General features: G+C 33.9%; 3 protein-coding genes and 1 pseudogene across 3 annotated transcripts in view; 2 read left to right on the top strand and 2 right to left on the bottom strand.

The window, feature by feature from the left end:
* Positions 1 to 1,530: 1,530 nt before the first annotated feature.
* On the bottom strand, positions 1,531 to 5,969 carry LOC108757718 (gastrula zinc finger protein XlCGF57.1). The gene is made up of 12 exons (XM_018502233.1): positions 5,597 to 5,969; positions 5,385 to 5,523; positions 4,869 to 4,934; positions 4,719 to 4,784; positions 4,357 to 4,424; positions 4,134 to 4,260; positions 3,765 to 4,059; positions 3,500 to 3,602; positions 3,131 to 3,394; positions 2,509 to 2,830; positions 2,036 to 2,379; positions 1,531 to 1,821 (listed from the first exon to the last, which is right to left on the bottom strand). The coding sequence occupies exons 2-12, from the start codon at positions 5,407 to 5,409 to the stop codon at positions 1,579 to 1,581; spliced, it is 1,923 nt and encodes a 640-aa protein (XP_018357735.1). The 5' UTR covers positions 5,410 to 5,523; positions 5,597 to 5,969; the 3' UTR covers positions 1,531 to 1,578.
* An 861-nt stretch (positions 5,970 to 6,830) lies between these two features.
* On the bottom strand, positions 6,831 to 7,813 carry LOC108757723 (uncharacterized; annotated as a pseudogene).
* On the top strand, positions 7,407 to 9,973 carry Sgf11 (SAGA associated factor 11kDa). The gene is made up of 3 exons (XM_018502236.1): positions 7,407 to 7,894; positions 8,299 to 8,552; positions 8,923 to 9,973. The coding sequence occupies exons 2-3, from the start codon at positions 8,336 to 8,338 to the stop codon at positions 9,738 to 9,740; spliced, it is 1,035 nt and encodes a 344-aa protein (XP_018357738.1). The 5' UTR covers positions 7,407 to 7,894; positions 8,299 to 8,335; the 3' UTR covers positions 9,741 to 9,973.
* Positions 9,974 to 10,700: 727 nt separating this feature from the next.
* The window catches only part of LOC108757722 (serine protease easter), a 7,954-nt gene continuing 2,128 nt past the window's right edge, over positions 10,701 to 16,526 (top strand). The window contains exons 1-6 of the mRNA XM_018502237.1: positions 10,701 to 10,775; positions 10,955 to 11,024; positions 11,404 to 11,638; positions 12,108 to 12,298; positions 12,401 to 12,499; positions 12,792 to 13,110. Coding sequence (XP_018357739.1) covers positions 10,764 to 10,775; positions 10,955 to 11,024; positions 11,404 to 11,638; positions 12,108 to 12,298; positions 12,401 to 12,499; positions 12,792 to 13,110 — 926 coding nt within the window. The 5' untranslated portion in view covers positions 10,701 to 10,763. The remainder of the gene's footprint in view (positions 10,776 to 10,954; positions 11,025 to 11,403; positions 11,639 to 12,107; positions 12,299 to 12,400; positions 12,500 to 12,791; positions 13,111 to 16,526) is intronic.

The following is a 16,526-nucleotide window of genomic DNA, read 5'->3' as shown; positions in this document are numbered from 1 at the left end:
TTTTTTAAGATTAAATTTGGGAAATTTGAGGAGATTATTAATATTTCAGATTGATTGCGTTGAAAGTCCGACAATCATATCGGCACGTAATTGCTGAAATGAATTCATTTAATATGAATATATATAATAGTTCAACATCTTAACATTCAGACCATAGTGGCGCTTCGTATTTAAAGTAATGTTTAAAAAGTAAATATTATCCAGCGAGAAATGAGTCATCGTATTGATGTCTCATTAATGTCGTATTGATAAATACGATGATTTCAACATCAATTTGACGTCGATTCGACGTTTAATTGACATTCCTTGTTGGATAATTAACAATTTATTTATAAAGAATAAAATAGACTGTGTTTCTTAAAATTATGTATACCAAAAAGATATGTATTAATTATATAATATAAATTATCTGAAAATAAACGAAAATTAAAAATTGTATTGTTTGAATGTTCAAAAAGAATTCATACAGACGAAACATTTAGCTAAAATCATCATAGCATACATGCAAAGCTTGTTTGTTTGTTAGAACAGAATATTCATTGTATAAAATTGCTAATTAATATTTATTTTCTACAAATAAGACTTTTTTATAACAAATCTTCTTATACAAATACTTTTTGCTCTTACTGTATGTGCGCGATAATATAAATTTTGTTTGTACACTAAATCATAATCAAAGTCGCGATTTCTCGCATAAGAATAATTGTAAATCTAATAGCAAACTCGGTCACTCACATAACACCAAATTAATGCATACAAAAAACTGCTATATATATGAAAATAGCAGAATTTAAATTAAATGTAAAAAGTATATGAATACTTTAAATAATTAAATAATAACATGTTATTTAGTAGAATATATACTATTTCATTATCGAAGTTGATTACATTATGCCATTGCATTTAGATATTTTATATAAAGCAGCCTTTTCAACGTGTATATTATAATCCAATGTGGAGCGAGTGACCGAATTCACCATAATAGAAGTCAGCCATCGAGCAATATGTGTAACGTATAATAAACATAATGTATATTGATCGAAAATAAATCGGTCTAATAATGATTTGCGCAAATAAACCTTAAAATATTCAAAAACGCATTAAATTATAATATAATTAAATTATATACGACGGTAAACTCGTATATAATTATGCTAAACTTCAAAATTTTCAAATCAATTTACTAGTTATGTTTTTCGATAACTGATATAGGTTTGATATCCAAATCTCTCTTTTTTGTATATTGATTGAAAATAAATCGATCTAACAATGATTTGCGCAAATAAACCTTAAAATATTCAAAAAGACACGCATTAAATTATAATAAAATTAAATTATAATTAAATTATAATATAATTAAATTATATATGATAATAAACTCGTATATAATTATGCACTAAACTTCAAAATTTTTAAACCAATTTACTAGTTATGTTTTTCGATAACTGATGTAAGTTTGTTATCCAAGACTCCCTTTTTTGTTTTTTATATGTTCGTATAAATCTTAAAATATTCAAAAATTGGTCACATAAGTATTCAAAAAAATATGATTGTCGCTTGTGTAATATTTTTTTGTTCCTAATTTTGATTAGATATTTCTAAAACGTGAAGAATGACATCGTCCACCGTTTTCGTTGTCAAGAGAGATTTCACTATTTCGTCATTCACCGTGTCGACGACGACAGTGAATAGAAGCTTGACGTTTTGTCGCAGCCTCTCAGTAAACACCATGTTGGTCTCCGATGTCATCGGCTCATGTCCGCATCTTCTAATTACAGCCTCGAGGACGTCTTGTATTGGAGCATCCGGCCAACCAAATAGCTGCCGGTATTAAATTAGTACAATTAATTTAAAAGATGTAACAAAATTAAATTAAATTAAAAGACTTATACCTGTAACATAAAGTATAAATTTGGACTCTCGAGATAATAGCAATAAAGAAAGTTAAATATCTGGCAATTGAGAGCACTTAACAACGCGGTAATCCATGCGTAATAATAAAGTTGTGTAAACATAAAACTATGTAAGATTATACCTGTAATGTTTCCTCATCGATAAGTAATCTCAAAAGATCTACAATGGCTTTCAACAACTCATCGGTGGAGAGTCTTCTAGATTTGCCGGTTTTCATTTTGGCAGCAGCGGTCGATGCGATGTTATACAATTGCGTTTGCAAATGTTTCTTCTCGACCTCGTTCATTACGTCCTCCAACAGTTCCCGATGCTTCGCCCGAATATGTCGCATCAGACAATCTTGTCGAATAAATACTCTATTGCATTCAACGCATGACTGGGGCGGTTCGCGTCTGTGAGTGTTGAGGTGCGCTTGCAACGACGACTTCACCGAGAAGGCCTTTGAACACTTGTCGCATTTGAACGCTGAAACGTAATACAAAAAGAAATTTATGTATAATACAATAAAACGAGTGAAGTGTGCGACGTATTTCAAAAATATTATATACATTGTTTTTTGTAATAATTCTCTTTTATAACATAAATATAGCTTACGTTTAATGCCAGTGTGTAACAGTTTGTGTTTCATCAAGTCCTCCTTTCGCGTGAAACCCTTATCGCAGACTTCACACGTAAATGGAATCGCTCCCTCGTGTACGAACTTCTTGTGGATGTTCAAACGCGCCTTCCGATTAAATGCCTTGTCGCACACATCACAGTAGAAACCATTTTCTCCAGTATGATGAAACACATGTGCTCTTAATTGCGCTGCTTGAATAAACGATTTGCCACAGTACTGACACACATGTGGTTTTTCACCCGTGTGCGTCCGTAGGTGACGATTCAGCGTTTCGCGAGCGGCAAATTTTCTCTGACACTGACAACGCAAACACTTGTATTAGTATTCGCGTAAAAAGGCATTAATAGAAATTAATTGCTGTTGTAAAGTAGAACCTACGCGTATTTTATGTATCTAGAAACCTCTTCAATTCAGTACCGATTTATGGACGATTAAAAACTTACAAATATATGTCCGTTTAGCTGGCTTGTAATATAAAATGACACAATAAAATTTAGTGTTATTATTTCTATACTTAATCATTATCAAGATAAATATGTAAAGAATTGTGTAAATACTTGCACTTGTAACTGCATCAACTTGATAAAAAATACTTACGTATTTACATTCAAACGGCTTCTCTCCGGTGTGTACACGACGATGCTTTTTCAGCGCGAGCGGCGACAGGAATGTCTTCGGACATAAATCGCATTGGACTGGTCGCTCTCCCGTATGCATGCGTTCGTGTACCAACAATTGTTGGTACGTAAAGAATTCTTTCGGGCAGTAGTTGCATTTCTTCTTTTGTCTCTGAGGCGTGCCCGCGTGAGTACGCAGGTGTTCCCGCAAGTTATCCTTACGCGTAAAGTCTTTCTTGCAAACCTACAACATTGTTCATTCGATTATTATAATGTCTAATTTTCTAGAATCTCTAATCATTATAATCTCTAAGTTTAAAGAATTATCAGTAAATAATCGTGTACTTACTTGACAACTGAATTTATTAAGTATGTTACCGTGACAACCAGATTGCATTATATGTCGATTTAAGTGATAGCTTCGAGAGAAATAAGTGTCGCAAGGAACACACCTAAAAATAAAATTTTGTGTAAAAATATAAATCTTAGATTGATTAATAAAAACACTGTAATAGAAAATGAGAGAAATTATTATGAAGTATTGAGTTCGGATTTTATAGCAATAATTTTACATTTAATGAAAATAACTTAAATGCATGCTGATATGAACATACTTAAAAATTTTGCGATCTCCGTGTGTCGTATAGCGATGCTTATTTAAAGCTTTTTTATCACGAAAAAGAGAACCGCATTCATTGCATGTGCACGAATCGCATACCCAATGTATGACTACATCGTGTCTTTCCAGAGATGCTTTTTTCTTGAAGCTGAGATCACAATGTGAACACTTGTATTGTCCGCCGCTATGGGCCGTCTTTAAGTCTTCCGCACAGCAATGGCATTGTGTTTCGAGCACGGGCTTGATGAGAGGTTTTTCATTGTTATTTTTTTGGCCCTTAGAATCCGAATCTAAGTATAGATAGATTGTAAGATTCTTTGTATTGTGAGAGTGAACAGATAATCTTTAATGCATAGCCACAAACCTTCAGCATTTAAAAGTGGATCATCTTCATTCTCTTCCTCTTCTTCTGAATCGTAACTTACTATATTATCAAGCATGTTGTTTGAGTCATCTTCCTCTCTGCATGTGTCTACATGCTTCTTCAACATCTGTCTCAGAATTATAAGACATAAATTATTAAAAGAAACGAAAAGCATGAGAAATAACAGATATATAAAATATAATTTTAAAAACTTATAACTTACGTCCTTTGATTGGAAAATACGTTGACATGTCACACATTGATAATCGGTTACAATTGAAATAACCACGCCTAACAAAATAAAATAAAACATATTATCAAAACTGTATTATGTAATTTTGCGGGAATTACGAATATATTTATAATTTGCAGAAATTATGAATATATTTAAAGACATACAAGATGTACCTCAAAATTAATTTAGTTTTAAAAAGTACACAGTTGCCAGAAATTAAAAGCAATCTATCAACCTCATCAAAGATTGTACAATCATATTTAAGTTCTAAGACATCCTTAATTGTCTAAAAATATCTAAGAACTTAATAAGATTGTACAATTCTTAATGTATATACAAAATATAATTACTTTTCTTTTCGTCAATGGCTGCACTGTCAGTCACAACTAAAGATTCATCTTGTGAGAGGTCCATATCTGCAAAATCAGAATATTCATATTATTTTAGATATTTAGAATTATTACAGTATTAAACATTTTACTTTTGAATGATCAAATTACCAAACATGATCCCATTGGTTTCATCCTCAATTAAATCATCACTACACTGCTCAATCTTTAGGATTTCTGCAAGAAAATTTGTTGAATCATTTAAAAGAAAGAAATTCCTGAACATAAATAACATATTAAATCAAATAAAATTAAATTTATCAATTCTTGCGTAATCTTAACTTCCATATATTATTTTAATATGTATATTAATTCATTCAGTAATCAAACTGTCTCTCTAATGTGTACGTAACTTTTCAATCTTAATTATTTATTAGTAATTTAAATACTGTATAAAATAAAGAATATTTGGATATATAATCTTTGCATAAATATATAAGAAAATATATATAAGAAGCTTACAAAGTCAGCTCTTAATGTATTGATTTCAATTTGTTTATTTGAATAGAGTAGGGGGATACAAATTTTATAATCTACCATATATAAATCATTCGCAAATGATTTCGAAAGCACGTGATGTCCTATATCTCGCATTAATAAAGAGAAATCTAAATCAATTTTACTCACCTATCTTCTCTATTCCATTTGCCATTGTGTCACGTAATAATTTCTATCTCCAATTTTCTTATTCAATTGTATGAGAGATTTTTCCTTTAGATAAACCAGTCTATTCTTACTCTCTGCTTTCATTCCACATTAAGAACATCTGCAAGCAATAAGCAACATTTTGAATATCAGTCACTCATACCCAAGAGATAATATCTGATCATAAGGCCAACCTTGTGCTTTCGATTGAGATCCGTTCAAATGAATACGTGAAAAGGGAGAGCGAGTGAATGCGTTTGCCCCTGAAGGAACAGGCCCTTTCATCAGTCCCGATGCTACGTAAAATGGCCTACGTCAAGGGGCGCGTCACTACCTTCCATACGTCCGCTGTTTTTCGTGTTCTCTCTCTCAAGCGATCTTGTCTGCGTCACGTCGTCGCTGAAGATGAGGAACGATCCTCCTCGGCGACGATCAATTAGTGATGGAAATCAGTTTGTCAGAGCAAAAACCTCTGAACCATCCGAACGGACAAGCATGGTGGTGTAATATTCCCACCACGGCAACAACAATTTGTTGCTTCTAGCCTGCTCGTTCGCTATTGGGTCATTTGGGTCTCCTATACATGACTTCAGTGGTGCTCAAATCTACCTTCCTCCGAGAGAAAACACAAACAGGAAATATCTGCTTCTAGGAATCGTCCTTTACATGCAATAATACGACGTGTAAAATTTTGCGAATTTCCTATTTCGTGCCATTACGTTAATTAGGACGGATGTATTTCCAAACTTAGATATTCTTACAGAATTCCTAAAAATTCATTGTATTTTATAGCCTGTATAGCCTTTAAAGGTTAAACGTATATTTTAAAGAAAAAAGGATATACCTCTGGATACTTTTCTGAATTTAAAAACTTTGCAGAGTCAACAATGCTTGAAAATACGATTTACTCGCTTTAACTTTGGTTGCTTCCAGTAGAACGTTTATCTTGCAACTGTTGGAAGTTTTCTTCGCACTGATTGGATTATATTTTTAAATCTAGAAGAATGATCCTATCTCAGCAGACAATCATGAAACGGTTGCAAAACTATTGTGTTCTGTTGAATGCAGCCTTTGAATCATTCACGTGTTTCTGTAAAGAGGTTTGTCGCGTCGCATGCTCCTATCATGGGTTTGTTCGCGTCGCATGCTCCGATATGTTCCAATATGCTCCTACCATAGCTCCTACTCGCTCCAACGCGCTTGATAGAGTGAGTAGGAGCTATGGTAGGAGTATGTTGGAACATGTTGGAGCATGCGACGCGAACAAACCTCATAGCTCCTACTTACTCCAATGTATTCATTAAAGTGAGTAGGAACTATGGCAGGAACATGTTGGAGCATGTTGGAGCATGCAACGCGACAAATATTTCTCTATTTATGTACATACATTAGAATATAGATGCGTTTCAAAAAGAGAAAGTTGGTTAATTTGTCACGAAATCGCATCTCGCGAGAAGTTGCCAAATATGGCTGCGGATTGGCTGTGGGATGTGAGATCATTTGAAGTTCCTAGAACTCCCAAATCGACGGCCAATCGACATGCTCGACGATCTCGAGTCCAAAAGCGCGTGCCAAAATGTACTAAAAATAAATATCTATAATGTAACAATAATAAATAATTATTAACATATAATACCTACATAATATAGATATAGATATCTATATTAGTATCTATATTAATCTACATTTCACGTTGAAATTACAAATTTTCAATTATTTTTCAATACATTTCGAAACGAATCGCCAATTATTGCCTTCCTCCTCTTTTTTTCTCAGCATAGCTCCGGACGTTATTCATTCCGTTTCGGAGTAAGAAAACACGGCCACGTGGCTCGAAGTTCCTCCGCTCTGCTCCGCCTTTTCATCGCACGATTTACGATCCTTATAACGGGTCCAAGAAGTGCAATCAATGCTGTTGAATAATGAGATAACGATCGGATATAATTATATAGAATTAATTAGATATTTATCTGTTCCCCTACTCGCATTTTCCTAGAAGGAGCGTTTCGCAGTAGGAAAGAAATCGGAAAGGTGCGTCTGCACCGAGGGTGCGTCTGCGACTCAACGCGCAGCAATCAGCAGCAATCGCCAATTGAGCGTTGTTTTCTTCGCGAAAGGGAGAGAGACCGAAGGGTTTTTCTCCAACCTATATATAAAGCTGCGGGCAGAAATCGCCGCGCGAAGGGAGCGTTCCTTCGTGCCGTCATTGCTCGCGTCTTCCGACGCTCCGCATCCGTCATTCCGTCGACGGTCGACGGGCGACGCGACGAGGAACACGTGACGACTGGACGCGCATGTCGTCGCGCAGGTGTCGTCCGTAACCAAGAGCCAACGGAGCGGCGTCGGATATCGGCGGTGACGGCGCTCCGCACGTCTTCTTCGCGGAGAACCGGAAGAACGAAAAACATCCGGTTGCTCCGCCATCTCGTCCCGACGGTGCTCACCCTGGATTGCCCCACGTCGCCAATTTGTTGCCGTTTCTCCCTTTTTAGGTTAGAACCCTGTCTGTGCTATACCGGGTGTCCCGCAAGTATCGGCAAATATTTTACCGATGTTCCCACGACTGACGCTCTGAATTTCGTTATTAAATCTTCCGCGGGAAGAATTAATTTTATTTATTTATTTATTATCTATTTTATTATTGATTATTTATCATAATTATTTATTAAATTTAGAAAGGATTAGGTTTTTTGTTGTCATATTTTTGAAATTTTGTATATACATATTTAAAAAACTGAATTTTGAATGCATGATTATTTTTACAAACTCATTAATTTACTGTTAATTTTTGCAAATTTTAATATTTCTAAGTTATCTTAACAAGCCATCAAAAACTAGTGGAATTGATACCTTGATTAATCAGTCGCTAATTGTCCTTATATTTTTCTATATTTAGTCTAGATAGAAACAAATTGCTCAATCACAAATTCAGTATGTCTGTGACTGAGGAAAGGATGCAGGACTTGAATCGACGTTTCGTGGATTTCATGAGCAAGCCAGAGAATGTTGAAGCAGCCACAAAGGAAATTTACGAAGACTTGTTGGATGACGTTCTGATGGGTTTCGTATTCGACATACACCGTATAACCAAGACTGGCAATTCCGACGTCGAAGAAGGCATTCCCGATGATAAATCCTACGCCATTGTCGGTACTTACAAACATAACAAACTTTCAGTGATCACCCGCAAGGAGTAAAATATTTATGTAAAACATTTTCTAAACATTTCAGTAAAATATTTTAGAAATACTGTACAAATATTGTAAGAAAAAGGATATTTCAAAAACTCGGATTTCCTGAACATATAGTTCAAAAAGATTTCTTGAAAAATTTCTGAAATATTTCAAATCTTGCAACGAAATATTTTGGAAATATTTCTAAAATATTTCATGTTGTGTGGGCAGGGAGAGTTTCAAATGCTTGGGAAGATGGAAAATTTCTAAATCTATATAATGTATATAACTTTTATAATTTTGTTTTATTCTTTGTACAATTTTATAACTTCCATTTTCTGTATTAGATTCGCCCGGCCTAGACGTGTTCGGTCAGCATCCAATGAAGAAATCTCAGGAATGCAACTGTCCAAATTGCGAACGTGGTGTGGCAGCTTGTAGATTCGCTACTCATTTAGCAAAATGTATGGGCATGGGGAGGAACAGTTCGCGTATTGCATCACTTCGTATCGCGAACAATTCCAAGGACCTTAACAACTACGGCGGAGTATTGAGCGACGACGATGATGACGTTGACTGGAGCCTGACCAACGATAGCGGCAACAAGCGTAAACGCCCACGCAAGGATCGCAATGGTGTTAGCAAGCGTTCCAGCAAGCAGCAAAAGCAACAGGGCGCGGCTGGCGGCAGCGGCTCGCAGAGGAACGGCGAGACCACCAATGTCGTCGGCAGCGAACACAACGTGCACAGCAGCAACGAAAGCTCGCCATCGAATTACGAGAATATGTCGCTCGTGGACAAGCGGGCGCTGCTCACGCAAATCTGCGGCGTCGTGTCTGAGCACACGAAGAAGCTGTGTACCAGATCAGTACGATGTCCCCAGCATACCGACGAACAGCGCAGGGAGATACGCGCCAATCTGGAGTCCAACGGTCAGGACAATCTGCATGTTGACGTGGATACGTACGAGGAGAACGACGGCCAAAATCTGCGAGACACGTTGACGAGGTGGGACCGGGAGGGTTCCAGTCACTCTAGTCCAGCCGACTCTGCCTCGACCACGTCAACCTCGTCGATCAGCCGGAAACGAGAGACCAAATCCAAGGGCAAAGGGAAGGCCTCGTCGAAACGCGATCGCGGCTCTCCAATATCGCAGGGGGACTGAGGGAAGGGTTCATCTAAAACTGTTTCTCAGTCTAGAAGTGTTCCTCGGTTCAGGTTCACTTCCCGCCGACAGAGAAATATTGTACGATAATGTTCCTACGAGCTGTACATAGATTGAAGGGAGATTCTCCCTTGAAATGATTGCGAAGTTTGCGTAATACTTAATTCTAAATATTATCTACGGCGTCCTTTTGTAATTATTATTTTTAAGAAAATAAATAGCAGCGAATTGCAAAACGAAATGTAAGTGAGATACTTGTTACCTTCCCTAGACTTGGATATCTTATTTTATTTAGTCTTCCGAGATATTGATATCTTTCTAGCTTTCAAAAAGTTATTTGACTCTTATGAAAAATTGCATTTTTTATATATTTCTTTTAAATTCTCGCGTTTTTTTAAAATTTATTTCTGATAAGTATAGAAATAATAATTGCGAAGAATTTAACATTGCCTGTTGCTATCTAATAATCTTTTACTCCGTGGCAGTTTTATTATATAAATCTTTTATTGCCATAAAATATATATGATCGAGGCATTGAATTGCTATGCACTTACAAGATATTTGTCCTTTCAATTTGTAAGATGAATAAATTTTTATTATCTCTTGTCTTCGAAATTAACTTGAGTGTTTTGTTTTGCAATTGATTTAAAAATTATTAGTACTATAGTAAGTTTGATTATAAAAAATCAAATTATGACGTACTTTTTGTAAGAAATATAACAATTTTTACTTTACATTTCGTAAAAGAAATATAATAAATCAATAAACATCCAGAAAAAATATGGGCATCTTTGGAGTATACTTCAAGCCCGCAATGGATAATCAGAATAGTTAATATCATAGGTATATGTCACAGTTGCAGTGAATGGATTATAAAGATCAATCGGCTAAGCCGTCATGCAATTTGCACGGTAGAGATAAGGTGGTGAACACGTAGAAGGTTAACGAATTAAGCGATACCGAACGTAGTTCGAATAGAACACTCGATGAGGAACGAGGATTTTAGTGCATAGCTTGTGCATAATGCAATTTACAGTAAGAAGAGAGATTCTAAAATATTGTATTGACAAAAGGATATAAAGAATATAAAAACTACATCGATGTAGTAAAGTTATGTAAAAGATTGTATGAAAATTAACGAAAAAAATAACTTTATAAAATCACATAATCATAAAATTAGTTCTCACTTAATTGCTTGTTCACTTGTTTTCCAGCTTTCAGGCAGGATGCGATACTCACTACTTTGTATGCTTGTACTTTCATGCAATACAGCATTCTCCACAAGTAAGTTTTCTATAATTAAAAATATCAGAACTGAATGCATGAGTCGACGCAATATAAATTGATTTATACATTATATGAATAAAAGTAGTTTAAATTTTTAAAGTAAAATACTTAAACTGAATTTCTTCGGACACAATCTGTAAAAAATTCAAATATATCGCTTTTAATGTTAAATATAAATTTATAAATTATATGTATAAGAAAGTCATAATAATTTTCCAAAAATATTTTAAATAAGTAAAAAATCAAATTATTATTTTTAAATTATATATGATTTATAGCAAATCTATGGCAACGAAAAGATTTTTATCAAGAAATTTTATTAAGTATAGTTCCTGTTAAAAGCGTATGACGTTATAATAAATTTAACGGTTTGTAGTCGATGTAAGAAAACATCCTAGCTGGTCGTTATTGGAGCAAAATAATTGCGGTAATTCCAACAGCGATCGCATTATTGGTGGTAAAAATGCCAGCCTCGGCGCGTATCCTTGGATCGCGAGAATAGGATACAGCATGCCGAATGCTAATGACTTAAGCTACAGATGCGGCGGTACAATAATTAGTCGACGATACGTAGTCACGGCTGCCCATTGCGTAGTGAATCTACCTGAAAAGTACGTACAGAATAAATAAATATAAAAAAATATTATTAAAAGGAAAAGAAAAAAAAAACGAGACTTTTGCCATGTATTTTACCAAGTACAAGCGTTCGATCGAAAATAATTATTTTTAGTCTTTGAGGTGAGAAGAAATGAAATAAGCATGTCTTGATTAAACTGTATTAATTTGCAAATTGTACGACAATTTCTGTGTTTATTAGTCTGTTTAAAATAGAAATATCGGAGAGACGCTCCAGATTATTTGAGAATTTTTAATCTTAATTAAGAATTTATATTTCTGTAATTTATATATATCCCCTACAGTACAAAGTTGCATAAAAGTTGCAGTAACACTGCTGCAACATTGCAGCAACGTTGCATGTTGTAGTATTACAAAGATTTTGCAGTGATATTGTTGTAAATTCTATAATGCTGTATGGAATGTGACTTCGTATTGTTTAATAAATATGGAGATATCTCTAAGTTTCAAGGTTGGTGGAGTTCGTTTGGGCGAACACAACATCCTCACTGATCCCGATTGTGAGCAAGGATATTGTGCGGAGTCAGTGCAAGATTTCCTGCCCGAATCGGTAATTGTCCACGAGAGTTATAACAAGCCGGAATATAAAAATGACATAGCCATAATACGATTGAACAAACCGGTGATTTATAACGGTGAGTTTGTAAATCGATTAATCTTCATTAATCAATTTCAATCGACTCAACTTTGATTCTCGTAAGTAAATCTGCTTCTCGTTTTTTACGATTTATACACAGAACACGTAAAGCCGATTTGCATGGTGAACGGTGAACTCCTCAGTAAGAACTTCGTCGGCGAAACAGCGGAGGTCGCCGGTTGGGGAATTTTTGATATCAGTAAGACATTTAAATTAATCTAAGCTAATAAGTTTAAATTAAACTTTATATTTTTTCATACTTTTTTTTACATATCATAAAATTTATTTTAAAATAAGAATTTTCATTGTAAAGATAGTTGGAAAAACTCCTAAGTAGATTAAATTAATTGTTTTCTGAAAAATATCTAACAGTTTTTAAATTCACGTTAAACCGATTGGTCTCATATTTACCTTCATACCTTTGTTTAAATTTTGAATTTACACGTTTTAATAATCTCCTAAAAATTTACAAAGCGTCTTATTATCAATAGATGACCCGAAACCTAGCATGATCCTGCAGACTGTCAAGCTGCCGATCGTCGAGATGGACGGATGTGTGATAGCTTTCAAGAGATATGCAGAAGTATCGGAGGATCAGCAGATGTGCGTGGGTGGCGTTCCTGGTCACGATTCCTGTGGTGGTGACAGTGGTGGACCTCTGATGCAAGTTAACAGCCTGAATGGGCCTCCTAAATATTACTTCGTCGGCATCGTTTCTTTCGGCGCAAAATCCTGTGGCGCTTCCAAAACACCTGCTGTCTACAGCAGGGTTGCGGCGTACACTACATGGATCTTGAACACCATACATCCGTAAAAGTGTCCAGCTCTATCTGTAGAAAACAAATTCATTGCCTACTTGGCGGAAAACTTCGCGTTTAACTTTATTTAGATACGCAATCGATATTTTTTTATCTGGAATAATTTAAATCTGAATCTTGCAATTGTGATAAAAATGCTTGTCATTAACATTCTCAAAAATAAATAAATCTGTAATAAATACATATTAAACGTATTATTATATTAAAAATCATTTATAACTGAAAGGAACAAAGTTGTAAAAATAAAGATCTTTCAGTGGAAACTCAAACAGAATCGCAGAATTTTCCTATCTTACAAACGCATTGACGTGCTTACTATCTTACTACTGGAAGTAATTATCTAGTAAAGCCGATTTAAAAAATCAGATCTAGTAGGAAGTTTTTAATCTCGTAGGATTTCCTCCATCTCTTCGAGCACAGTTTATTGTTCATGAAACTAATTAACAAGGACACGTTGAATTAATTTAAGTCTAATCTACGATTAGAATTTTTATTAGATCTAAAACGTATTTCTTAATTTACTCGAGCGAACTTATTAAAATCGAATATTGCGATCTTCTTGGAAATGCGACCGCAACTTCCGATCTTTTCACGAAATTCATGTGTCATATATGAGATGCATTATGATATACATATATATATATATATATATACTGCAAGTGTTTAGTATATAACGTATTACAAAACACTTAGAGAAATCAGGGTGTTCCCATTTTGCATTGTCAGATCTAAATTGCGTCAGTTAAATACGTAACATCATCGAGCTGTTTTTCTCCACGTTCATCGAGGAATCTACATGAATCACTTTGCGGAAGCACGTCAATGCGTTTGAAATTACTCACAACTGCAACAATTAAATATAAAATGGAAACAATTTCTTCCGCAAATTTTTAGAATACATAATAGAGCATTTCTTTTTTTTACGGTGTATATTTAGAATCCCAGCAAACACCAATTTAAGTTACATATAATGTAACTTAAATTGGTGTTGGTTGTAATTTCTTATTATATTTAACAATTAACTGTAATATTGTGTGTTATGTTACAGCTATATTGTTGAATGGGAAATTATATGTACGTTGCATGTAACTTGGTGTTTGCTGGGATAAGTGATTTAGATCACATGAACTATTGCAGGAACAAGGCAAATCTTGCATAATTACTGTTTCATTCAATTTATAAATTAATGCATATGCTGCAAGATACTTCGAATACTTTTGCAAGTCAGTGCATATAAGATACGATCTGTGTATTACGCTATTATATGTTTTAATTACATATGAATAGATAATGCGCATATTAAGATAATCGATCTGTTGTCAGCTATTAGTAACGTAAGGTATAAGGTTACTGAGATAAAGACATGCTTATACCATTTGTTTACATTAATTTCACAATTCACAATTATAAGACCAATTCTTCACGCTCAATTTCTTTTTTGGCGAGATTGGTGACATCAAAACACCTTCTTGAAACTATTAATCCCCTAGGATAATTTTTATGTAATACATATTTTGCGAAAGGAAGGAGGAAACTTCTGCAATAGGATCATTCCAAAGAGAAGAGCATTTACATCTTTCAGGAATCTAGGATTTTCTCTCTCTAAAAAAAAGCATTATTTCATTATGTCAGATTTACGATAAACTGAACTGCGTAACTGGAATAAATTGTTTATGTAAATATTACAAGTATATACATATTCTATTTGTTAAATTATACAAAATTATATATGCAAAATAAATCTAATCATTTACGATAAATTTATATTAAAAAATATAACGTTGATAAGAAAGTGAATAACGAGGAAAGAAAGTTACCACTAGTTAAATTAGGAATGTATTGGAATTTACAGGGAAAATCCCAATAGATCGGAGATTGCAAGGATCAGTGTAATGTTTGTAAGTATTAATATGAAACTGTGTGTGTGTGTGATATGCATCGTATGTCAATTTTGATATCACAGTGACATATTAATATTGTTGAGCTATATATTAGATCAAATAATATATTATAGCTCAACGTATATTTATATATGATTAACAGAATCTACTACAGAATTAACAGAATAGAATACAGAATTTTATACCGAAAATTTACTCAAAATATAGGTACAGGGAAAAGTTTTGCTCCTTTAATTCCTTTTATTTCTCAAAAAACGTCTGTGGTTTTAACTACAGATTATAGAAATAGGAATTTTTTCCGACCAATCCGCTCCTGGTAATTAGCTTGGCGAAGCTTGTTGACAGCGATGGTGGGGACAGTTGTTGACCCTGGCTCTGGTCACTCTATCATGGATATTATCGTCAGTAGATGTTCTGATCTGCGGCAAAGCAGCCATAAAACAGAAGGAGTTGACGGATCCGAACGAGTCTTCATTGTTAAAGTGTGCTGTGATCATCTTTTAGTATTCGGTTAATAATAACGAAATTGATTAATTCGTCGATAATGTCGACATCAATTTTTCAAGTGTCTCTTAAGTTCCTAGCGTTGCTGATCATTAGCATCAATGCTCGTAAGTTGATTCTTCAAACTTTGAAAGACATTAATGTTAGTTCAGGAACATATATTAAAAATTAATTTGTTCTAATTTATTATGCACTTCGTTCATGTATGCTTTTCCACATTCTAGAAAATATGAAAAATATTATAAAGATACGTATAATATTTTTCACATTCTTTAAATTTTTGGTAGACATTATTTGAATTCATTTGTCGTTTCTTATACTTATACTTAAAAAACAAGATTACAAAGAATAATTAGAATTAATTCACTATAAGATTATCCCTCCCTCCCGCTCCAACAAGCAGTGTAATATAAAGAAAACTGCCCGGAGGAACAACTCAGTATCAGGCTGCTTCTCGGCCTGATGAAGTAGACTGCAAGGTTTACAAAATGTTGGCATTTCCAGAATGAATCTGGACACGGAAAAAACCCGCGAAACGCATAATCTTTATATAGAAAGCACCCGTGGAAGCTTCAAGAATATCACTGTAAGATTATTATAATGATTCAACTGAGAACAAATTAGTTTATGTACAAATAAATAATATTAGAAAAAAATAAAAATACATTTAATAGATAGTTTGCATGTACTATCAAACTTTTTTCACAATTTATTTAAAATTTTCTTTTTAAAGATTTAAAATTAAAATAATTTAAAATTAAAATAACTTTTTTGAAAAAGTGACTTCTTACAAGTTTTAATTATTATATCCTAATTTATAATTTTTTAAATAAATTTAGTAGTGTTTAATTGCACTTTTCTCAAAGATAATTTCTCTATCTTCTAGTTTCTTTTTTACTTGGCGCACAAAAAAAGGCAACGTACTAATTGTATCAAAAGTTATTATATCCGTGCATAATGTACACAGCATCAACAACTGTTGATCAAATGCGATTTGCGTTGA

This window comes from Trachymyrmex cornetzi, unplaced genomic scaffold, assembly GCF_001594075.2.
Source record: "Trachymyrmex cornetzi isolate Tcor2-1 unplaced genomic scaffold, Tcor1.1 scaffold147, whole genome shotgun sequence".
Taxonomy (NCBI): domain Eukaryota; kingdom Metazoa; phylum Arthropoda; class Insecta; order Hymenoptera; family Formicidae; genus Trachymyrmex; species Trachymyrmex cornetzi.
The sequence above is the reverse complement of the archived record's forward strand: the minus strand, read 5'-3'. Positions and strand labels throughout refer to the sequence as shown.